Genomic DNA, 25,967 nt, shown 5'->3' on the forward strand with positions numbered 1-25,967 from the left:
CCTGCTGTATGGGTTAGGCTGCAGCTGCTGTACCTAGAGAATTGAACTGTATGAGTTAAGAAACTGCATGAGGTCAGACCTGTTGGCAGGCTCCTGAAAGGCTGAAAGACTGGAAGGGATGGAGAGAAAGGGAGAGTTGTGTACACATTAAAAGTTTCAAGAGTAGAAGTATCATCCCTGTCATTTCAGTTCAAATAGATGTTGATAGCTTGTCCTGTTGATGGGAGGAGTTTTATCTATCAGGAGAAGAGAGGTGATTACCTGAGCTTATCACTGGTGTGAGGGACAGAAGAGGTATAAAGGATGACCTTAATACATCTGAGATTTTAAATAAAGCATCAATGATTGATAGCTTTGTAGCTGTTTGTCTTGTAGGGTTAGGACAGACTTGAGGAGAGAAGGGTGGGGAAAGGCTCTCATTGAATTCAGACCATGTTCAGAGTTAGGACAGGGTCCAATTTTGTCTGTTTTCATTCAGTCGATGGTTAATTATAGTTTGCAGTAATGCTACTCATCCGGATAAGCATGAGATGCCATGTGCAACACATGGTATCTTGATGCTCTTAGCATAAACTGTATAGAAAGTGAATTATAACCTCTTCCCACTCACTGTGATTCTCAGTGTAGCCAGAAGAGGTTGTGGAGAAAGTCACTATTTGTGCAAACTAATTCTCTTATCCGCAGTAGACATAAATGAGCTTTTTAATGGTGACAAATTAGAAGCTTGGGTAACATGTGAGAAGTTTGATTAATAAGTTCTAATGGATCCAGCAAAGCTATCATGAAAAGTAATACTAATTTCATTGCAAAAAATAATTATCTTTTTTGTGGTATGGCAAATGGATGGTGATATAGTTTATTTAAAGGCCTGGAATACAGACAAATGCAGAAAGCACAGCTCTTTGCTGGCAAGAGGCAGCACTGTTTTTCTTCTCATCTAGGGGCCATCCAATACTCTACTTTCTTGGTACAGTGTTCCTCATTATATAGAACTGCCAGAATTGTTTTAACTGAGCCAAGAGAGCCCGCATACGAATAGAATGTACAAAAGTGTGAACAATTGCTTCTTATTAACATCTGTCATGAAGAGCTGTGGTTATCAGATTTGTCCCATTCAGGCAGTGATCAATTATTTTTATACTAATGCAGCTTCTCCTGATAAGCATCAGATGTTTTTCCTTGGCAGTGAATGACCGTTTGGCATTTTTATATATACTCTGTAGAATGTGAGATCAATTGCTTCAGTTTCCCTGTAATGCTTCCTTCTGCTACAGATTATGAATTATGCTGAACATTTTCCTCTTATTATTAAAATATGCATTATGCTATTTCCAGTGTTTGGACTTTTTCAATTTTAGACCTGTTTTCCAGTAGAGAATTTAACTGAATTAATTTCAGAACCCTATAAATACTGTTCCTTAACCACCATGTTAAGTGGTTACTAGTGGAAGCTGGAGCACAGTATCTAGTTCAGTCCATCCTGCAATTACTAAGCGCATTACAGACTCTGAGAACCAAAGGCCTAGACAAAGACTTCAGTAGAATTACAAAATGCAACAAGTCTTCATTAGACACTGATAATTTAGGACCAGATCCAAAGCCCACTGATGCCTGTGTTAGTGTTTTTATTAACTTCAATGCCTGAGGTGAAATTCTTTTTTTTTTTTTCCTGCAAATGACACATCCCTCAGCTCCTCCTTAGTATAAAGGCTGAAATGTTGCAGAAGCCTCTGCACAGAGGTGAATTTTCAGAAAGAAGGCATCTTGTGGCATATTAATTTATGTCAGCCACTTGCCATTCATCTGCTTTCATGTCCCTTCTAATTTCAGACTTATGTTGCACTATTTGATAAAGCAGGATAGGAAAATATGTTGAATGATTTATTTTATAATTCCAGATGGCAAAAAGCGAGAGGTAAATCTTGGTGGAGGGATGCCTAGACATTGTTTCTTTGAGCTAACGCCTGGCACTGAATATAAAATCAGTGTTCATACACAGCTTCAGGAGATAGAGGGACCTGCTGTAAGCATCATGGAAACAACATGTAAGTAAAATTGATCAGAGTTCAGCTAGTAGTGATAATGTTTGATTGCTTCTAGTTTCTTGCCCTTCACTACAAATACGCTATTCCTACAGAGTTTCCTTTAGCTGAGTTTTTAATTTTTCAGCGTCATTGTGACTCCTCCGCAGAAGTGCACAAAAGGCTGCTTTCTCCGGTTGATTGTTATACAATTGCTGTGTATTACTTGTGAAGGCAGTATTCACATTCAGCAGCTTTGTTGGTCTTCTTAATGAGAATGCAACAGGGAGGATGGGTAACCTCCCTTAATAAAAAGTCCCATTAGGAGATTTTCTTAAAATCTGTGACTCTGTGAGAAAAAAAAAAAAAAAAAACCTGAAGAAATGAAACATCGGAGAAACATAAAGTTTTACATCCTGCAACTCTTATCCTTTAGTCAAATTTTAACCAGTGTCTGAGTAATTTAAAGTTAATGGGACTTTGATACCCAATTTACTTATATACTTAAGAAAAAAGTATCTTTTTTTAATTTGCAGGTGCACAAGGCATGCAAACAAAAAAAACCTCACAGATATATGAAGGCAGGATCCTGCTTTCATGGGTTCAGAATACTGTGAAACAAAATATAGAATGGGCGGAATGAAATAAAACATTTTAATATTGTTCTTCCTTTCTTCTGGCCCACTTTCAACCCAGCTGATATGCTTGTTTTCATACTATATTACTATACACCGCAGTGCTCTTACCCTTCTCTCACGGTACATAACTTTTATCATTTTCCCCTTCAAGTTGACTCTCCTATATCTATGGTTTCACATAGGAAACAATTGCGCAGATGCATAACTCCCACTTTTTTATTTTTCCCACCCTCATTGTGATCCTCCCTCTCAGGGCAGTGAGGTGCAGACTGAGATTCTGCTGCTTTTGGCAAAATGTGTTTGGCAGTTCAGGGAGTTAGGAGAAATCAGAAGTACCCACCTTGGCCTGCGCGTTCCCCCTTTAAGAAGACACCAATTGTGGGCCTTAAGTTGATTTGAAGAAGAAGGTTTATCATGTAGAAGAGTTACTGTATCACATCAGAAAAATGAACTGTTCGGGTTGGCCTGTACCTCTCCGGTGCTGAGAGCTGCCTTTCAAGTTACCTCATTGCAGTTGTGACCCCTTCTAAATGGAAGCTCCTGGCCTTTCTGTGTCTGTGGAGGTGCCTAGGCATTAGTTTCTTTGTAGATGTTTTGGAGTCTTGGCCCTTTGCCTTGTTGAAGCCAATGGAAAAGCTCCTATTGGTTTCAAAGAGAGGGAACTTGGATGTGGAGATAAGTCTTGTGCTGAATCACACTGATCTTTCCCCAAGATAGCTGTCTTTCCTAAGCTGGTTGTATCTAACGCTATTCCTTGTCTGGCTACAAACATAACTTGTATACTATAGCAAACACCAAGTAGAGTTTTACTTGAAGGAATAATGTTTAGTTACATCACCTGTTGCTTCTTATGATGATTGTATTGAAAAATTTGGAAAAAATGTTATTGGAAAAAGTGGGAACTTTTCCTGAGCTATAGATGCGGAAATCAAGCACATGTGCATGTTACCTTTGAGAGTTCAGGCAAAACTATATTGAAGTTCACTGAGCAAAGCTCTTACATTGAGCAAAGCTGTCCTGTCCATCAGTGATCATGCATGTATTTAGCTAGGTTTCTGGGAGGTTGTCATTCCAAAGCTTATCTTTATGTGAAGGACGAGGAACCAATTTTAGAAACTCTGTATAGCAACCTTAATAAAAGTCATGGGCTTCAGACAGCAGACCCACTGTCCTATGGAGTTGTGCTAGGAACCTCATTTCAGCTGGAAAAGATGACAAGGTCTTCTACTGAACTCAGGGAAATCTTCATTTTGGTCAAGGAAGGAGCTACCACAGGGTGTACTACACTGGGGAAACTAGGAATGGGGCAGTTCCTGTTGTAGTTCATTAACTTGTTGTGTCATTCATATCACTTTCAGAAGTGCAGCCATTATTTGGTTTGTGACGGTGATATTCTTTTTCAGGTGGTCAGTAAGAGGACATTACCTGCGCACACTCAGATACCTTTTCAATTGCATAACTAGTTTGAAATGAATCTAAAAAAGTAGAGGTGAATAGAAAATGCTATGTATTGTGTAGTTAAAATATATTGGGCTTTTCTTTAAGCCTTTTCTGATATTCCTTCCTTGTATTCTCCAGTACCCTTTCCAACTCAGCCACCAACTTCTCCTTCAACAACACCTCCACCACCTACAATTCCTCCTGCGAAAGAGGGTAAGTGCTGCATGTTTGGGTTTAGAATAATTTTAGGGTGTTGATGCAATGACTTTCTGCTTCTGACACTATTTTAGATATGTAAGGGTCAGATTTCAAAACTCATCTGCTACAACTACACTGTTCAGGCAGCTGGCTTAAATTTAATCAGCCAAGAATCTACCATCCGTTATTCTGTGTTGAAATTTGCAGGGAGGAGTGCTAATGTCTATGGATTTTCTTTTTCCAGAGCTCCTAAACCATAAATATTTTGCAATGAAGCAGATATCATAGGGGTAATTAAACTTCTAAAACAGCATGATTTTTAAAAATATGTCTACTTTAGGTAATGAGAAAAGCATTGGCCATGTTCATCCTCTCCTCTTTGAATGTAGACTTCTATTTATCATTTCAACATGTAGTGTTTCATATGGGGTCTCAAATATTTCTTTGAGGAGAGCATTGTTGTTGGAGACTGAAGGCCAAATCCTTCAGCTTGAAGTTGGTGTACTAGACTGGCTTATAGTGATGGGATATTTAATCCATAAGCACAGAAAAAAGACCTTGTGTATGTGTTTTCGATCTGCATAGCATCAAATGCTTTTTTTAATCCAAAGAAGAGTAATGAGCAGAAAATCAGAGATACAGGTATATATATATCTTCCTGTCCCATCCTCTGGGTTTATGAACATTTCTCTTCAAGACAAAATATGTTCAGAAACTGACCTTGCTTTGAGCCTGCTTGTTTCTGATCCCAAGCAGTAGATTTGGATTCTGTGGTGCACTGGAGATTCCTAGTTGCTATGAACGAGGGAGAAAGTTGCATGAGCAGGAGTACAGCTTTACAGGCTATTTTGCATAGGAGCATGCTGGGTTAAGATGAGACAGGGGAAACTTCAATTGCTCCTGAGTAATGAGGTTAAGGGGGTAAACATTAAGCATTACAGAGCTTAGTGTAACTTTTTGGACTAGTTTCCATAGAGAAGCTCCACGGTTCATCGTGGGATGCTGTTGGGACTCTGGGAATATGTAACTGCATGTGTGACTTTATTTAACAACCTAAATAAAAATAAAAATGGTTAGCCAGTTTTTAAAGAGCTCTTAAGGCCTTAAGCTGTGATCTGTGATAGAATCTGCCAGGGCAGACCGTTCACCCCTTGCAGAGCTCAGCTGGTTCTACACCTGTACTGAAATCAATGCCAGCAGGTCCGTTTGCTAGTCTAAAGCCTTATTTTGTGTTAGCAATTAACTAACTTAACTGTCATGAAAACCCTTTTTTTTCAATATACATTAAATGATTTATTAGATTTCATGAGGAGCTGAGGCATTACTCTGATTCCAAAATACTTGTTCTTTCTCAGTGTGCAAAGCAGCCAAAGCTGACCTAGCGTTCTTGGTGGATGGGTCATGGAGCATTGGAGATGACAATTTCAATAAAATAATTAGCTTCCTGTATAGCACTGTTGGAGCTCTGGATAAGATTGGTCCTGATGGAACGCAGGTAATCAACTTGTAGAGAGAGGGAGAGAATGTGCACTTGTCAAGGGCATTTTAGACTGGCACCAGGAGTGAAATGAATCCAAAAGTAATTGGCATCGTTTCAAAGGTCTTTTGAAAATATAAAATGTTTTGTGGCAGCAGTTTTTTTGCAATATCTTATTTTACATGCACTATATGGTGAAATTCATGACATGAATTTTGCTAACAGCGTGAAGGCTAAGAATCAGTTCAATCTCCCTCTCAGATATTTCTAATGAGAATTAGGTTGTGTTAATGTTTTCGGGGTTAGCACTCACTGTGGTAATTTATCTCTAAATAAGATAAAAATGGCTTTGATAAGGAAAATTAAAGGTTCATTTGTTTAAAATGATATGCTCTACAAAATATACAAAGTTTGAAATAAAGCGTAGTAATTACAATGCTTGTTCTATTGATGTATTTGTATAGCTTGTAGAGAAAGTTGTTTGAATCTGCTCCAGAAAAGATTATTTGCAAATGCCTTACTGTTTTAAAGTGTTACCTGTTTAATGTGCAGGTTGGGATATCATTGAAAATGTTTTTTTATTTTTGCAAAGCCTGAAGAAAGTTCAATTTTTGCCGTGTCTTGCAGTTATTTTCCAGAATGTAGTCCATGGTGCTTCAGAAGCCTCACGTACACTCATGCTTAATTTAAGCATGTGAATATGCTTATAAAGAGAATATGCACATCCCTTTTCAAATCAGGGACATCACTTACAGAATACAAAGTTTAATATATCTTTTGTGAATTGTAGGGGCTTAGTATGTCGTATTGAAATAGAGTCTGGCCTCATGTAGCAACATATTTGGGAGAGGCAATGTCTTGCAATATGGTCTTAACGATATTTCTGTCACTTGCTTCAGTATTGCTCCCTAACTGTAAGTTACTCATGTAACTATTAATTCATGGAGACTGAATAAAGTCCCTGCAGTTCTGTGTGTGAGTAACTGTACACGTGTGAGCAACTGTAACTAGGATTATGCTTTTGGGCTGCATAAAGAGTGCTTTTGCCAAGGTGGGTATTACTTTTCTTATCCTGTTTGCTGCAAAATGAAACCAGAATGCATTAAGTGGTTGCCAGAGCTGCAGAGAGTAAAATTAAGCTTTATTTAGTGAAAGCTTTTTAAAAAAGAAAGAAATGTTCTGGCTTCAATTTAAGAATGATGCAGACTCACACGATAAATTCTTGTTCTAAATGCGCTGATTCACTTACTCTTTGCTTCTCCATTGCTGTAATAATGAACATATCTTCTGTGTGCACAGGTGGCAATAATCCAATTCAGTGATGATCCCCGGACAGAATTTAAATTGAATGCATACAAAACAAAAGAGACTCTTCTTGAGGCTATTCAGCAAATAGCTTACAAAGGAGGAAATACAAAAACAGGTGAGAAGGGTCATGACTGTGATGCACACTTTCTCCCTACTGCTCTCTCTGTGGCATTTCTTTTCCATTTGCTAAGTGGTTTAGGATGTCAGTGCAAAAGCAGTGATGATATGGTATCTCCACACTGGAGATGAAAGGTTGGGCTCTGAATTGTATTGTATTCCCAGTTAGAAAGTGTTTGGAATCTGCAGTTTACAGCTTTCACCCCCTGCTTCTGGGTCTTGAACCAGCAGTGAGGTCAAGGATCAGTGGAGGGAGGAGGAGAGGGAGACAGGCAGAACTGAATGACTTTGGGAACTGGGGGAGGTGAAATGGGGAGTAATATGAAATCAGCTTGGCAAGTGGAAAAATGAGAGGAGAGAGAAAGTGGGAGGGAGATTGTAGAGCATGTAGGAAAACAGTGGACAGAGTGGAGGGTCCATTTGGTTATAAGCCAGGACATTTAAGCCTCGATATGTTTAGGACTTTGGGCTAAGGGAAGAGGTCTGTTAACTGAATGTAGTTATATTTTAATTAGCCCCTTAGGATGCATCTCTGATGTGAAGAAATTAAAGATGACTACTGAAAGGGTTAAAATCTCTCTTAGTTGGAACCATATGTTTTATTACTCTCAGACTGCACAGAAATTTCTTGCAGCTGTTGCATTGCATCAAATCTCAATAGGATCAAAATGACACGTTTTCCATTTACTTGAGAAAATGCTACAATGGCATATTTCAATTGTTACCTTGCCTGTGCCCTGCAATCCAGTAGGGGAAGATTTTGTTATTTCTAACCTGCACAGAATACCCTTTCTGAGATGTGTTACGTTCTTGAACTTCACCTTCTGGATTGAAGAAACTGATGGCTGAAGCCATCAGATTTTCAAAGGTTAGAATCAAAATCAAACTTCTAGATCTTTATTTTAACAACTGCAAAATGCCCTAATTTACATACTGCTGAGCACCTGGCATCTCCTACTGAAATCCATTCATAGCTAGGTGCTAAGCATTCTTCAATCTCATAATAATTATTCACGTATCTAATCAGGGTTCTGGGTAGACACTTTTCAGATAGATTATATGGGGATTTCTGCGTTTATTGGTATCTAACATATGGTATGAGAAACCAATAGAAATTGGATTTATTTCAAAGTGAAAGTATGTTGTCAATTTTTTTCTATTTCAGGCAAAGCCATTAAGCATGCAAGAGAAGTCTTGTTTACTGGTGAGGCAGGCATGAGAAGGGGCATTCCCAAGGTATTGGTGGTCATTACTGATGGGCGATCACAGGACGATGTGAACAAAGTCTCCAGAGAGATGCAACTAGATGGTAAAAAGTGTAGTTTTCAAGAACTGTTCATATTAATTGCTTAAGTTTGGATGTGAAATCAGGCTCCAGAAGGATTTCCAAGTTGAAATGAAGCAGCAAATGCTGAGAGACTCAGAATATCAATAGGACATGGTTATTTTCTAGATATTTTTTGTAACTAGTATTATTGTTGCTCATTTTGGAGACAGCTCTAAAACCATGTAGCAGTCAATGGGATTGCTCACAGGAGAAAGTATTTAGAAGACAGGAGTCTGAGAATATGCGCTGTGAGCTGTGAAGTATCGTTCCATGGTTACCAGAATATTGAACTGTTTTATTCTCTATACAAGAGCTTTTTTGACGTTTCTTCCATTGTTCTTTTCCTGGTTCTGATCTGCTGCTAGTCTTACACTAATTACCTTTAGGATTTTTCTTTTAATGACTATTTTATCTCAGTATCACACAATGCTGTGTTTCTAAGCCTAAGAATTAGGTTAGTTATGTAGAAATGTCAGTTAGCGAGGTTTATATCAAAACCCAAGGTGCACAAGGCGTTGCACAGAATGGAACTAAAGGACAGAAGAAAAAAGTTATGATCCGTTTGATGTGAGGAAATTTAAGAAAAAACTACATTTGTGCTTTTTTATTTGCTTTTAGACTTTGGCAACTATGAAGTTATCAATATATGTTATTGGCTCCTGAAACCGAATGCAATCACTGACCTTGGTTGTCTGCCTGTATCATTACTAGATATTGAGTGCAGTGCCTTTGTAAATAAAATTGTATCACGGAATAACAGAGCACATATCACTTGTTTGAAACGTCAATGAAGAAAAATTCTAATTTTTCTAAATTAGACTAAATTAGAGTCTGTGTCTGAGCTGAACAAAAAATATTCAGCTCTCAGATAAGTCTTGCAGATACCTTACTATGTATTAGAGGGGCAGTGTCCTTGAAAGGAGAGGGCAAGTGATGGGATTCAGTTGCTGACTGAGAAATGTGACCTTGGACAAACCTCTTCCAGTCTTCCATTTCTTTTTGTGTATGTTGTTTGCTTAGGCTGCAGATAGGTTGGAGTAGTATTGACTACCTCCTCTAGGAGATACTGTGTGTGATAGAGACTAACAGGAAGAGGTGCTGATCTTGGATGGGGCATGGAGGTGCTGTTATAATAAAATAAATCATAGTTGTGTTGTGCTGAAAGCTCTGCAGAAGGTGATGAATAAATGTTAAGAATGTCCCCTGGGCCTCCTTGAAATTTAAAGAAAAGATTGCTTGACTAAGAGTAAATTTGGGACTGAGCAATATGATAATGGACATACAGGCACAGTATGCCCATTGCCAATATTCAGCCTGATGTAGACAGGTTGTTTCTTTATCTTTTATGCAAAGGCAAATGTTGAAGAACATTCTGTTAATTTGCTGTTCCTCAATATATAGGATATGATTCCTGTTTCATTTAAATCTTTGAAATAGACTCAAATTTCAAAGTATATTCATGTGGAATATATAGAGCAGATTCAACCAGTGGAGTTTAATTGCTAATGACATGAAAAGCAGTAGCTTGAAAACTACGATTAATGTGTGGCATAGAACAAAATCAGGAAAAAAAATCTACAGGAAATTAATTTTTGTGCTTTGTATTTGTGATGTATTTCATACATGGGGATTTTTGTGCATAAGACAAGTACAACGTTGATTCAGAATTGCATTGAAACACGTTAAAACTTTAAACAACTGAATAATCTTAGCTGTCTTCAAGAAAACAGTTAAGCATTAACTTCAGTTCACTGCTTAAGCATTCAAACAGCCAAAACAGAAATCTTAGAAATCTCACAGAGACTGTATTGCCTTTATTTTAGGTCACATGAAAGAATTTTCATGTGTTACAGGAAAATAATAAAATGTCCACCTTTGTATTTGATCAGGAAAAGAGCCTGTGCAAATATAGCTGTTGTGTTCGTGTATCCACTCTTCAGAAGAATGACTCACAAGGGTGCTCTTTTTTCTTTTACAGGTTTCAGCTTTTTTGCGATTGGAGTAGCTGATGCCGACTATTCAGAGTTAGTTAATATTGGCAGCAAGCCCAGCGAAAGACATGTCTTCTTTGTGGATGACTTTGATGCCTTTACAAAGATTGAAGATGAACTGATAACTTTTGTCTGTGAAACTGCATCAGCAAGTTAGTCATTTTGACTTATACTTGCTTCCAAAATAAGTGCTAAATATGTTTTTTTCATGAATATTAATTTTCTGTTAAAAGGAATACCTATAAAAATATATTTTTACTGTAATTTAAGGCAGATTTTATAACTCTCATCTTATTTGCGTGAAGATCTAGGAAGATGGAGGTGCTGTACTTCAAAATCATTAATGGTTGTTTGTTACAGATCCAGAAAAGATTGTCAGAAAGTTATTCCAGATCTAGAACAGTGTAAATGGTTCAGAATTTAGTCATTAAAAGTTAATTACATTCTTATTTTGTATACTCCTCTAACAAGATGTAAGAGTAAAGTTAGCTGCATTCATTATTTTTCAAATCACATTGTTAATTTATTAATGAGGAGCGAAATGTTAATACTTGTATTATCATAAAAACTAGAAAGTTGTAGCCTAAGGGAAAGCATAGAACGGGCCCAAACTCTTTCAGTTCTATGAAATTGCCATACTTTAGGCTTTTTATGAAATGGAAAGGGAAGACATTCTGGAACACCTAGTGGTTAAGGGTCAATGATCCACACACTTCTAGGTGTATACCCTCAATCTGTTTCCTGATAGACAGGCCAGGAAGTAGGCAATGTGAATCACTTGGGATTGTAAAGAGTACTTGTGCCTGGGACCGTGAGTTATTATAGTTGGGAAGCATAAGAATGTTGCTTGTGTCCTGTCAATTCTTTTTTTTTTTTTTTTTTTTTTTTGACCTTAGACGCTAGTTACGGTGGTAAGAGAACTTTGAAAGTTGAGACTACTGAACAGTAAGATTTATTGGTCATTTAGGCTTATATTTCAGAAGTGATCTCCTAATATGAGTGCTCTGAAGTACTGTATTTGACACCCTGCATCTAGACTTATTGTTTCCCCAGGGCACCTTCCCTGGAAGAAATTAGTGTGCTTTCTTTCATGCCAGAAAAGAAATGAAAAGCAGGTTTACAGCTTTTTAGAATGTGTGCACACATCTTAACGCTGTGTGCAGTTCTGGTCTCTGTGTCTCACGAAGTCTATTGTGGAGTCTGAAAAGGTACACAGAAGGGAAGCTAAAGTGATTGAGCTGGAACTGAAGTTAGGCTGGAGAAGATGCTGCCTCGTGAGGAGACACTTAAAAGGCTGGGACTCTTCACTTTGGAGAGAGAAGGCTAAAAGAGGATATGACTGAGGTTTACAGACTCATAGAGGAGGTAGATAGGGTGAATGCAAAGGTATCATTCATTAAACCTAACGAATGTAGATCTAGGGGGCGATTGAAATGCAATAAAAGAAAGAAGGCCTTTTTTACTGAGCAGGCAGTGTATTTGTTACCACAAGAGGGTAAGGCAGGTTCACTGTTGGGGATATGGTACTGAGCTGCGTGGACCATTGTTCTGACCCTGTGGGACACACTACCATCCTGAAATATATCTTTCATTTTCTTCCAGCTTGCCCATTGGTATTTAAAGATGGCAACAATTTTGCAGGTATGGTATTTTTTTATTCATTTTTGTTTCTGATTTATGGAATCATTTTCATTACCTGATTTTCACTGTATTGGGCAATAAATTGCATATATATTCCCCCTTTAGGTTAACAGCTGGTAAACAGATGGTGATATGAAACTCTTTGATGTGACTGACTTTGTCCTCCTTTTTTTCTTTCCTATAGTGCAGTATTAATTTAAACTAAATTAATAGAATGTTTATTTTGATGCCTTCCAGGATTTAAAATGATGGAAATGTTTGGTTTGGTCGAAAAGGAGTTTTCAGCTGTGGAAGGGGTTTCAATGGAACCTGGTACATTTAATGTTTACCCCTGTTACAGACTGCACAAGGATGCTCTGGTATCCCAGCCTACAAAGTATGTATTAACATATTAATTTTCCTAAAATAATTGATTATTCATTGAAGGAGTTAGCATTTTCACGTCAGAAGAGCAGAGAGGTTAATTTATTGTATTATGCTAATGGATAGAAAGAATGTTTGTTGGATACTTAAATCCTCAACCAGTTTCATTCAAAAATAACAGTTGGGGGTAAAAGCAGATAAGCCCACCTCCTATTTTGGTTTTCCAGTATAAGCCAGTTTCAGGCTTGCGCCAGTTTGGTACCTAGCAATTTTGTATAGGCATGTGTTGCAGCAGGTTCCAGTCCTTAGTAGTTTGTGAAAGGTGCCTCTGTAAAACAGGGTGAGGTCTCACAGAGCATGGAATTGCCCATTTAGAGGAAGAGTATCAGCTGAAGTTGTTTATGGAAGCTGACATTAGTCTAGTAAGGCTCATCTCCCTGCACTTTCCCTATAGTGAGTGGAAGAGGAGGGTGCGTCTTTGAAGTGTGAGTGAGATTAGGAACCTGATTTAGGTGTCCTCAGTCACTTTCTGCATATGTGTATGTCCGTCCATTGATTATAGAGGAAAATTATCCTCCCTATGTTAAAATGAGTCTGTGTGAATACCTTCCAGTACCTCCATAGGAGCCAGGACATAGTTCAGTAACTAGGACTGTCCTGGGAGAGAGAGGGAGGAGGCAATGAAGAATCCTCCTGTAGAACTTTTACAGTCCTTTCCTCAGAAATGAAGTGATGGGAAACTGCGTATTTCTTTTCTGAGGAGTGCATGTGTTGTGCTTGGTTCCTCCTGGTCCAGTCCCCCACTTTGAGTTAAATGGTACCAGAGAAAAGCAGTGACCATACTGGATTAAGCATGAGAGGAGTTAACAAAACCTAGTCTTTAGCTGATAGAAAGAACAACAGTGGGAAATGGCTTTTAAAGTTTATTTTAGATGCCTTCTTATTCTTTTTGTTATGTTCCAGCTGGAGCTATACTTCTTGGAGCTGTGTCACGTTGATGGCTTCTCCGTGTTGGGTTTCCTTTTGGGTTAGAGGAACGAGAATTTACAGGGATTAACATTTCTCACTTCTCCGTTTCCCTTTCTGCATCTTTCTAATTGGATCTGCTGCATTTATATGTTCTTCTCTAGTTGCCTCCACCCCCGTCCACAAATCTGTGCACTGAACATCATTAACGTTATTCTCCTTTTTGAGCTCTGCAGGCCCAAACCTTGTGTTTTGCCCACCCTGCTTATTGAATTCTCCTTCCATTGTTCTTTTTTATACGTTTTATAATGGTGAACTGCAAGGCTTTGTCCTTATACCTGTTCAGTTCCATCTCTGTTTTCTGTCTGGTAAATGTACAGTGTAGTGTCACCTTTGGTCATCCACAGACCACTGTGGGGATTATATTAATCATGGACCACGCTTAACTCTTTTGCCAGTATGGTTCATATCTATACATCTTATAAGTGTGAGAAATACTTTGGATAGAATAGATCTCACAGTGGGACAAGAAATGGATTAAATAACCTCTTCAAGCTTCTTCGGACCCCTCTTGTATGATTTTAAGGAATCAGACTAATGAACATTTTCAAAATATAAAGGCAGTAATTTCTGACATTTCTTTGTCCATATGTTCCACCTTGGGAATTGTTAACCAAAGCTGAAATTAATTTGGAAGTACTAAATAACAAATCCGAACTTTAGGAAATGAAATCAAATAACATACTTTTCTTATACCATAAGCTTCCTGTCCCTTTTGCAGAAATTCTAGGAGACCAGCTTGTATTTCTGTGTGCAGAATCTATTTTGACTGCATTTTGTTACATGTTGGTTTTGAAAAGTATAAACTACATTCCCTATAATTTATAAAGATTTCTGTAACAGTCTTTGTTGTTCCTGATTGGTTTCTACCTATTAGTGATGGCTTAACAACAAAGGACACTTCTATTGTAATTGATCTTCCAAATAACTTTCATTTTCGTTGTCCATTAAACCAGGCAATAACAGAGGTCTTGCAAGTGGATGCTGTTTTTTTTACTTTTTTTTTTTTTTAACGTGTTTCAGCTTTACTTCAAACTGAACTCAGATTTGATATTCAGATTTTAAATTAAAAAAAATTAAGGCCAATTTTGTAAATTTCAAAAGAAAAGAACCCTCTTCCATTCTCCGTGAGTATTCTCTTGGTATCTAGCAGAGCTGAGATTTTGCTTACACTTACTCATATAACTTCTGGGTTCAAAGGCAAATACAGAACAGTAGAAACCTCTTCTGGGGAGCACTGGTGATTTAATGCTTGCTTCAGTTTATAAAACATTGTTTTCCTTGCAGGTATTTGCATCCTGAAGGTCTCCCTTCTGATTACACCATTACTTTTCTCTTTCGTATACTTCCTGATACACCTGAGGAGCCATTTGCTCTTTGGGAGATCTTGAATGAAGAGTATGAACCACTAGTTGGAGTTATTTTAGATAGTACGTATTTTCTATCTTATTCATGATTTTTTCTTTTAACTGTATGATTGATTCATTCTGTGACTAGAATGATTATTGCTAGTGTTTTAATATGTTATTAGAACAGCTACCTGAATCTTGAAGATGGTGGTCTCTAATGAATTTTTTAAAGATTGAATTTGCTTGAGATGAATTTGGAGTTAGAGTCAAATTTTGAGCACAACGGGAGTAATAATACTGAAATCTGAAGAGTGGTACTAGATGTAAATTGATATAACTGAGCTCTGATTCCTATTCATTTGCTTATAAAATTTCCACTGCTCTGGATCTGCTTCTAATAGTGTCTGTCTTGTTATATGCCAGTGGGACTGAGAATAGGATATATGTAGAGGCAATGCAGCCTGGTGGATAGCAGATTTGGAGCCAGAGATGTGAACTCTTGATGACTCTCTTCTTTTCTGTTTGCTTTGGTTTCCACAGCTGTAAAACGGCAATCGTAATTTAGAATGTTTCAATATTTACGGTTGAAAAGACATAGATATTATGATAGCTATTCTTCATAGCTGCCAATTTTTCTTTAAAAAAAACGAGAGGGATTAGTTCTGATTTTTCCATCTTTCCTAGGTATTTTAGATATGCTGCCCTGAAATAGGTGGGAATAAGGCTTGAGGATAAGGCTTCTGTAACTTAATGTATCTGTGCCACAGTTCTTGCCCAAGTCCCACAAGGGAGCTGGAGGGAGAGTAGGATTGGGTAGGCAAGCATGAGGTAGGCTCCTAGCTGCTGACTTGGCCCATCCTTCCTCTCAAACTTCTTCCTCTCAAGACCATTTCTCTTTTTATTTTTGGGCCAGTGGAACATGTATGAGTATGTTCTATTGGCATTTGATTGCGAGCCAATAAACTGACAAGTCTAACAGCTTACAGTCAGGGGCAGCATGGGTGCATGAAGGCAGGAAGGTGTGTTACTGAAAGGTACTATGACATGCCGTCTGGGAATGCTAAGATTAGGATTATATTCAGCAAACAACCCAACTCAGATTTAACTAGGAAATTAAGAAAAAGTTTTGCAGTCACTTAGGACTCAAGCAGTTTAGATGGGTATCACTGGGCCACAGAACTGAGCTTCTGGCCTTTCTCTTAAGCTAGGGACATTTGGGCTGGGATTGTAAAAATACTATGAAGAAGTTCTGGATTATGTTTATTTCTAAATTTGAAGCAAAATGGTGAACTGGCCTCAAATGTAATGCAGAGTTTCTAATGTGGAGATTTTTTTTCCACACAAAATTAATTCTCATTCATAACCAAATTTCAGAATGTTGAAAAAAATTAAATTCCCTTTTTTTTTAACCAGTTCTACACTTTTAAAAATATTTCTTTAAGAACTTGTATTGGAAAAGACAGTAGACATCTTTAATCTTTTTTGTTAACAAAATTGATCCTGTCGAATAATATATTGATCTTTTCCTCTTCTTACACTGAGCACTTCCTTTTCATTCTCACACAGATGGTGGTAAAACTCTGACTTTCTTTAACTATGACTACAAAGGAGATTTTCAAACTGTAACTTTTGAAGGTCCTGAAATAAGGAAGTTATTTTATGGGAGTTTTCATAAGGTTAGTAATGGTAATAGGAAAAAAATGCACTCTGGATAAAGGTTTTGGAGTTCTTTTTTTTTTATATTTTGAAATCTTCTTGCATGTGATGGGCCACTGACAAAAGAAGGATATTTTACATGTTCAAAATCATCTACCAAACTGTCTAAAAACTCTTTGCAATATTGACTTAACATTAAACAAGTGTTTTGTTTTATATGGTGAAGCTGATGTGTTTAATTTTGGTTTCATGCTTTGTGCCTCTATTTTAGACTTGATTAAAAACTCTTACTTTGAAAAGTAATTTAGAAATAAACTGGGCTTTCCTTTAAAAGTTTGGCTTGGAAATGTCAACCAAAATGCAAAAAAAATCTGCAAGAAATAATAACCCCCCCCCCCTTTTTTTTTGACTAGTGTTGTTATTTTTAAACATATTTTAAGGTCTATGCCATGTTGAACTTTCCTTGGCTGTTAGAGATCTCATAACATTCTTTCCAAAAGCAGATGAAGTAATGCCGGGGTTGCGGCACAAATTTGTTGAGGAAGGCTTTGTTGTTCACTTTTATTCCTGATGTTTCTACGTTCCCTAAACAAAAAGAGATTGTGGATTGGGGGATTTGCAGAGGAGAATTCTGCTAGATTTTCTTTTTAGTCGATGGAAGGAGAGAGGGAGAAGGTAGGTCAGAGCAGGAGCCTAATTTTGACTATTTAAGCTTAGTCTAAGTGAAGAAATACACAAATCCTTAGCAAATCCTCCTTTTATGTATTATTCTGCATTTTGAGTGATGAACCTGGCTATGCATGTGTTTGAAAGGCACAGGAGGCCAAATTCATAGTTGCTTTTCAGTCATTTAGTTCCAGCTCAAGAGCCCAGAGCAAAATAGCTACAAGCTTTCTCCGTGGCCCTTCTCTCCTGCACTTTGGGCTCTGATCTCCTCGCAGTGCATCACCTTAGAGCAGCTACTGCATTTCTGCCTGCTCTTCATCTGGTCTCTCCCAAAAAGAACTGCTGTTTCCTTTGCTGAACTGAGAGCTTGCTAGTGACAGGACTGTGGTTAGGATTGTCCTTTCTGTTTGGGTGTATCCTTGCTGCATCAGGGCTGGATAACAAAGTGTGACTCGAGGCAGACGGAAGAGGCTTTGTTGCTATACTCTGTTTTTCTGGGCTGCATTTCATGGGATCTGATATTTTTTCGGTGTAAAAACTTCACTGTGAAAGGCTTTCCTGTGTAGTAATGTCTAATTTACTGAGTAAATTTTACTGCTTACTTTTGGCTTTTGCAAGTGGCTATAAAGGATATATTGGTGAAATCCAACCCTATGTAGGAGGCTCATACAAAGCCCCGGAATCATTAATGACCACATAAATCAAGGATTCTGTGGGATCTGGGTCATATATGAACCTTGTGTGGGCCTTTTGTCAGGGATAAATTATTTTCTTACTGAATGAATTATGGAAGGTGCCAATTCATACGCAGATGTTCCATAAGCAGAGAAAGAAGTCTGAGTTTATTAAACAGATTAGAACCATAGAATAATTCAGGTTGGAAGAGACCTCTAGAGGTCATCTAAATCATCTGCTATGGATTATTCTCTCAATTTTGGTAGCAAACACTAGCAGCTGATGTCAGACAGTGCCCCCTTTGCCCAGTAACTTAATGTACTCTGTGTGCTACTCTGTTTTTTAAAGCATCTTTTCTTTTGCTTAGTTGCATGTTGTTATCAGCAAGACTACAGCCAAAATAATTATTGACTGCAAGGAAGTCGGTGAAAAGACCATTAATGCAGCAGGAAATATTAGTTCTGATGGCATAGAAGTACTGGGAAGAATGGTCAGATCCAGAGGACCAAGAGACAACTCTGCACCGGTGAGTAGAACAAGAAAATTCTTTAAATCATTTGAAAAATCCTAAAACCAAATGTTTGGAATCTTTGCAGTTTGTTTTAAGCTAAAGTAGAATGAAAGCGTATTTGAAACAGAAAAGTTGCAATGCTTCAGAAATTCTGTGGAGCCTGTAAGAGCTGTCAGCTTGAGCAAAATATATTTCTGACTATTTTAGTAAATCACATCATGGCGAGCGTCACTGTTCAAGTGTTATTCTGAAACACACACATGGACATGGACATGTACTCAGATAGGGCTTGTGCTCCAAACAGCGTGCATTGCATAGAGGTATAACTCCTTGCCAGAAATCGTTTAAATTTCGGATTTAATGATAATTGTTCTCAGAGACTCTTACTCCCTCTTACTCTTTATCAGCCCCAGTGCTTCCTGTCTGTTCATTAAATGCTTGAACTGGCTTGACACTGACTATCCCCAAAAGCCCCTGTCCTCATATATGTAGTTGTTTTAAAGCCATTACATATTAAAATATTGAAAAATGTGAAAGATCCTTTCATTCCTCTGAAGTCATTCTCCTAGACGCAATAATTGATCGTTCTGTTTGCATGGCAGGCTATGGGATTCTTCCCACCTTGCCTTAGAGAGTATCTTTAAGAAAGTATGTTTGGCTTTCTCAGGTAGAATTAGCTGTTGAAGAATTGACAGTCCAGTGAGGATCTACAGAAGGCTTCTTTGCTGTGAAATGTTAGCCCATTTTCTTTCAACTTTCTTGACCCTAGAATGAGGTTAGAAAAGAATGTGAACCTTGAACTCAAGGCTTGATTTGAATAAGAATGAGGTTGCAAAAGTGTATTTACTTTTTGTTTTGTGGAAAAGCTCTGTTTGTGTATTTACTTTTTATTGTATGGAAAAACTCTGTTTAGTCAAATGTATACCCTGAGACTATCTCTCCATGTACAAAAAGAAAGCCTTTAGGCCTCGAGTTTATGGATAATAATAAATATATCAAGCCTGTAAAGGCAATTAAACAGAGCAGCCTTTGTAGTCGCATTCTAATTGATGCAGAAGGAGGCAAACTTAGAAAAGCTTGGAATTAAAGAAGGCTTTGTAAAGAGAAGTGGAAAGAAATGATGGCTTTTGTTGGAACCTAGGAATCTATAAAATATAAGTCAGACTGCCCACTCACTGAAAAATCTGGTTTTGTTCAAATGAACTGTACAACTTACATAAAACTACAAATAAGTAGCTGGAGGTGCAGCTTTACTCCATAGTACTGGTTGGATGCCTTCAAGTGTTACTGTATATGCCAAATTATAGGTGGATTGAAAAAGCATCCAAATACCATTCTGTGAAGTCTCTATTCTGCACATTATTCATATTGAGTAGCACTTTTGTGAACATTCACATTTAAGAAATGATGTATTATCTTGTGCTAAAGGTGTTCATCAGAGACCCAGATTTTTGCATAAGTGATACTGTTTTTCTACTTCCTCAGTTCTTCATTGTAAAATAGGATGATAATACTCTGTCCTTCTATGCACTCACCTCAATTTGGTGTTTTTTTGGAAACTGTCAAACTACGAGCATTAACAAAAGGAACAGGAACACATTCAAATGTTAGAATTTATGTCATGGAGCATGTACGTATCATAGAAATAGCAATTACTGTAGCAAAATTTTAGCAGACAGTGATCAGGTAGTGGATAAGGTCTTTCCTTTAAAATCCAGTGGTTTCCAAGAGCAGTTTCAAATATTTAGACTATTCAGTATGGAAAAGAGACAACAGAGGGGATATATGGTAAGTGTCTGTAAGGTCATTTGCAGCTTGAAGGAGATGGGTAGAGATGGGTTGGTTTCTTCCATTCCAAAAAATAGCGGACATTGAGGGAAGCTAGTCGGAGACTGGAGAGTAGTTTTTCACAGGTAGCAGATTTGCCAGCTCCTTGCCGTGGAATTTTGTGGATAATATACATATATATTTGGATTCTAGGGAAGCTTGGACAAATTCATGGAAAAGAAAAATCGTGAGTGTCACTAACTGTGAAGAAACAAATCTGGGGTGGGAAGCCCCTGAGCTAAAAGTCTTTGGAAGCTAGTGGAATATAAGGGAGAAGTATGACTGAAGACTCTTGCGCTCCATTAAACATCTACTTATGCCAGTGGTGGATATGGGATACTGGGATTTAGTCTTTACCACTGTCTTCACATTCTTAAGGGGCTGGTGAAGCTGTGCATACAACAGAAGTTCTGTTATGGAAAAGATTTTGAAATTTGTTGTGAATTGATAGGATAATTGGATTTTTTGGATAGTTCTGAGAAGTTCTGCTTTCATGAGATATATTTTCATGAAATTTGAAATGCTTTTATTTTAATCTTAGAAATGCATATTACATATAATAAAACCAGCAAGCAGTTATTTCAGAATAAAATTTGGGATGTTTGCCTGACTTTATTCAAGTAGACCAGTTTAACATTTTCAGAATATATTTAGTTTATTTTTTTATAAATATGTCCAGTGAAGTCACTTGGATTTTTGAAAAACATTTCAATTTTGAGGGAATGTAATTGTATCAGAGTTTTTTTCCCCCACTGATATAGCTAGTAAGCTGCAGTTTGTTAAACGGGCAGAAATTTGCATGAGATAGATAGGCGAGAAAGGGGACTAAGCCTGGTAACGTTCTTTAATAGTGGGGCATTTCTGCGTTAAAAACCTCATCCCTAGCCAGCTAAAGCAAATAGACCTGACTCTGATGTGCAGCAAGTAATTTTCTTTATTGTTTCAGTGGAACTGAATGACAAGTCCATTTTTACTGACGTTCCCTTTTCTTTTCTATCTATCTATCTAACTTGTTTTACCTCCGTGTGTATTATGCACCGTTAAAAATGTGATGTGATGTTGTCTGCTTTTGAAAATTCTTGCAGAATTGTAGCCTAATCACGTCAGAACGGGCAGAGTTTTCTGTCTTACTGGCTCTGCTTGCAGAACTGGGAGATCTAGAAAGCGAAACTCTATGAATGCAGAGGCTTATGAATAAATGTTTAACAGTAGCAAAGACAGCTTTGTTTAGTTATTTAGCTTGAGTCAGAGTGACCCATGTAATATTTTAAAATCAGAATATTGAGTCATTCAGCATTGAGATGCATTTAGATGGTGAATACAGCAATTCACTCAATGTATGTTTGCTCTTTATTTTACACCAAAATGTTTTATCACCATGGATCTCTAGATTGTCTAATCCATAGAGAATGAATGCATATGCATGCCTACGTAAGGCTGCATAAGTTTAGCCAATACTGTCAACCTTCTGTTATTCAGGTGAATAGAGTAGTTTAGGACAGACTAGTTGATGGAAAAAATAGCAATACTACTACTTTTAAATCTGAGCTGATTTCTACACAACCAGCTCAGAAGTTTCTGCACCCCCTTTTCTGTGATGTCTTAGTAGCTGAACTATAGTGCCATGGAAATGCCTAGGGTCATTTTGAGTCCCAGAACAGCGCACCTAGATGCCTCTTCACCACATGCATCACATGAAGATGCCTAAGTGGCTCCACTTGGAGCCAGCTTGCATGTAACATAGCCAGGGACAGAGACTCGTTGGACTCGTGGTAGATCTTTGTGGAGCCAACCCAGGTACCCGAAAGCTGCCTTCATGCTGCAGTTCAGCTGGTTACATTTGCCCGAGCTGCTGAGCGTGGAGCCCAGCGCAGGCGTGCCTGCGTCTGTAGTACGTATGTCTACAAACCAAGTAATCTGCTGGCAGATAAGGAGAATTTGTCTGTATATGAAAGTATCCCTTTGTTTAAAATGTAACAGTTGACTTATATGAGGAAAAAATCTTGGAAAAAAAAAGGTGCTCTTTTAATGCATTTTTAACACAGAAATAACTAAGTTTTGCGAAAATATTTTAATTGTACTCTCCATTCTAGTGTTAAAATAATGCCACTGAAAATAATACTTTAAAATTGTTTAAATGAACATGAGAACAAAACCAAAAAGAGTTCCATCTCTAGCAGTTCCTCAATTTCTTAAACATGTGAACTTAGTTTAATGGGATGTTCTGTTCTGTTCCCCTTTCTATTCAGTATGCACATAAATGAGACATGGAACAGAAACAGAAAAAAGCTCTACCTCTGTAGACCCCTTTGTTCAGTTCAAGGTTGTAAAGGAGACAATTGGTTTTAAGATTCAGTCTTATTCAGTATATTAAGTGTTTGTGAGTACCTAGCAGCTGTTATTCTTACCAAGTGTGCATGTTCCTGTAGATTAAATTCTTGTCCAAACCATGTTTCCCGACCTGAGGTGGGAATTTTCCTTTCTGACCGAGATTGTCGTGTGTTGAGCAATCTTTTCACCATCCTTAAAGTTTCTTTGCCTGGGGATAATATGGGTAAGAGAGGGCATTTTATAAAGTAAAATAAAACTGGAGAAGATGATAAATATTATTTGTGGCTCAGCTCCAGTGTAAGTAAGAGGTTGCAGGAGACCTTGCCCCAGATAAAATCTGAGCACAGGACCAATGGGATAAGAGAAATTGTTCAGTTTTGAGGAGGTGATCTCTCTTTTGCCTGTTTCTTGATGCCTCCATTGCTACGGAAAATATTGGGAAGCACCACTGGACAAATCAAGGAATTAGTCAAGGTGACTGGGATAATCAAACAAATGCCTACGGCATTTAATACGCAGGCATTGAATGCCTTGCTCGGTGCATTTAATGTATGATAATGTGGACAAGTTGGTTCAAAAGAAAAAACCTTTTACCATTTAAGTTAGCATATTTGTTAGCTGCTCTAAATCCATAGTCTTTCCTCTGCTCTGAGTACTTCAGTCAAGGTAGCTTTTCTTGCTGATGGCTTCTTTTTGAGTTGATCTTATAACTAACAGTCATCTTGTGCATCGTCCTTGTTTTGAAACAGTTGCAGCTACAGATGTTTGACATTGTTTGTGCTACCTCATGGGCAAATCGAGACAAGTGCTGTGAGCTTCCTGGCTTGGTAAGAATGCGTTTCAGTGACTGCAGATTTTACCTTATTTTTTTCTTTTATTGAGACAAATATTTTTAAAAGGAATGCATGGGTAGAGTTTTTCCAAAGAGCCTACGTGTGTTTGGATTGATTGTCCTATTGCACGTCAATGTGATGTGTGTTTCTAAATCACCTAGATGTTTTTGAGGCAGCCACACCGTACTACGTATGAGATTCATTGTATTCTCAACTTCTGAATCAAAGTTTTAGACATCAAGCTCTTCCTGTCTTGACCTTTCCTTAGAGAGATGAAGAAAATTGCCCTTCCCTTCCTCATGCTTGTTCCTGTTCAGAAGCTAACAAGGGACCCCTTGGACCTCCTGGACCACCGGTAAGGCTTTATTCAGGTTTATACTTAACTGTATTAAATAGTTCACTAGCCAACTTTATTGCAGGGTGTGGGAATATACTGCCATTGTAAAACTAATAAGGTTAAACTAGAGCTTCAAGTGTTGACAAAGAGATAAAATTACATTCCATTTATTTAGCAAAGGTGCCAAGTAACAGGTTGTAAGAAACCTCCTTACCTAATAAGTGAATCAAATTCTTCATGGTCTAATCCAGGCAAGAATAAATTAGCGTAATCTCTAGACCTTAAACCCTATTATGTGTCTGAAGCATTGCTAAATATATCACAGTCAATGCCATTTGTTTTCACTTTTTTTAATCATCCACTATCTGTCTGCTCTAGCATACATGTATTAAATATACCTTTGGTTTAGCTTTCTAAAATACTTTGTTTATAGTATATTTATGAATTAAAGGCATTGGGGCATGACTCTGTCCATTGTGTGGTAAAAGATGAAAGAAGACTTTCCTGTTGTGGAAGGCCTGCCTAAGGGCTAAAACGTTTATTGGAAAGCAGAACCCAAAGTGCATGTTCTGTTGTGAGGGCCTGGAGGCAGAGAGGTATCCAAAAGAGGCGAGTGGAAAGAGGTGGGTGTCCCACCTTCCTTCCACTTTATTCCACACTGAAGGATGGAATGAACTATGTATATTGAAATGTGAATTGAAACTTTTTCTAGCTTGTTTGTGAATGGTGAAATACACACAGTCACTTTTCCCTATATTTTGTTTAACTGTTAGCTGTCTTAACTGTTAAGATCTAGCTTAAACTCTACAGTTAGACTCCTTGCATAATCAGTGGGATAAGGTAGTCTCTTCTAGAGGGCAGTAATTTCACTTAACTTCCATCTCAAGGTAGTATCCTAGAAAGATGGGAAAGCTCAGACAATGGATCAGACAACTGACATCTGGATGACGAAAGTCAGATAATTGAATCTCACATTACTTGACTGATTTTTAGCGGTTTAGAAAAGTTGTAGGGTATGTTTCTGACATTTTCTTTTGAGACATTTAAGAAAACAAAATAGATTTTAGGTAAATTAATAAATCCCATGAAGTTGTAGAATTGTGAGTAGCTATAGTACAATAAAAGGTTAAGACAATACAAATATTAAGGTGAGTAATAGATTATATATAGATTATATATAATATATATATATTATATAGAGAGATTATATGTATTATGTTATATAGAGAGACTTTATGTAGTCTATAATAGATATATAATAGATAAAGATAAATATAGATATAAATATAGATAAATACAATAGATAAAGTCTCACTGATAGGGCTCAGCTTCTTTTATGTTTACTGCTTCTGTTTCCCCAGATTTTAGGAAATGTAACGATAGCCAGCTTTTTCATCGTTTCCTAGACGATAGGTTGGAAAAGATCTGAAATCGTGAAACCCAGACCTCTTTGCCTGGACTGTGATTTTAGCTTACTCATTTCCTCCTAGCATTTAGCTTGCTCTTAAACATTTTTAGGGGCTACATTTATCTCAAAGGCAAATTATTCATGTAGCCCATATGCTGAACTTGGGCCCCAACCACTTATTGGAAGAAAACCAGTAATGGAAGAAAAATACCATGCAGGAAAAAAAATGGAAAAGATTGAAATTGGGCAGATTCTCTTGCAAGCGAATGCAGAAAATGCGAATGCAGATTCTCTTGCATGCGAATGCTAAAACCTTTCAAGTTATGGATTCAAAAACTTGAAAAGGATCTCGGGAATAATTCTTTCTTATGCCGATATCTAACCAAAGAGGTGTGTCTTGAAGAAGAAAAAATGATTCTCTGTCCTATTTTACTGTGGTTGTAAATCAAGTATGGATTAAGGATTTAATTCTTACGTATACGAGTCCCAATTTGTGTTCTGTGAAAAAGGCAATGAGGTAATTCATATAAAAATGCAAGTGAATTTGAGTAGTTTTACGTTTCACAGTAAAATGAAAAACATTAAAAAAAAAATATTTGATTGGAGGGATGAGTGTTACTAACACAGTTCAGAACATATGCAGATTAGGATTCACTGAAGTTTAATCCAGCAATAAAATAATATACTTTTATTTATTTACGGTTAAGATTAGCAATATTTTGAGTAGCAAAATTGCATGCAGGAGGAGGTTTAAAACCAAACAGAAAAATCATTGCCTAGTCGTGGAAGCATATAATCCTAGAACTCAGCCTCTTATGAGTGATACA

At 37.5% G+C, this 25,967-nt stretch overlaps 1 protein-coding gene across 5 annotated transcripts in view; it reads left to right on the forward strand.

Moving 5' to 3' along the window:
* The window catches only part of COL14A1 (collagen type XIV alpha 1 chain), a 139,017-nt gene that overhangs the window by 76,375 nt on the left and 36,675 nt on the right, over positions 1-25,967 (forward strand). For all 5 annotated transcript variants that reach the window (XM_068933182.1, XM_068933183.1, XM_068933184.1 and 2 more), the window contains 13 exons: positions 1,899-2,045; positions 4,238-4,312; positions 5,653-5,792; positions 7,074-7,197; positions 8,365-8,508; positions 10,505-10,669; positions 12,120-12,158; positions 12,396-12,534; positions 14,835-14,977; positions 16,463-16,572; positions 18,261-18,419; positions 23,312-23,389; positions 23,664-23,750. In XM_068933182.1, the coding sequence (XP_068789283.1) occupies positions 1,899-2,045; positions 4,238-4,312; positions 5,653-5,792; positions 7,074-7,197; positions 8,365-8,508; positions 10,505-10,669; positions 12,120-12,158; positions 12,396-12,534; positions 14,835-14,977; positions 16,463-16,572; positions 18,261-18,419; positions 23,312-23,389; positions 23,664-23,750 (1,550 nt within the window). The remainder of the gene's footprint in view (positions 1-1,898; positions 2,046-4,237; positions 4,313-5,652; positions 5,793-7,073; positions 7,198-8,364; positions 8,509-10,504; positions 10,670-12,119; positions 12,159-12,395; positions 12,535-14,834; positions 14,978-16,462; positions 16,573-18,260; positions 18,420-23,311; positions 23,390-23,663; positions 23,751-25,967) is intronic.

The sequence above is a fragment of the Struthio camelus genome, chromosome 2, assembly GCF_040807025.1.
Source record: "Struthio camelus isolate bStrCam1 chromosome 2, bStrCam1.hap1, whole genome shotgun sequence".
NCBI classification, from domain to species: domain Eukaryota; kingdom Metazoa; phylum Chordata; class Aves; order Struthioniformes; family Struthionidae; genus Struthio; species Struthio camelus.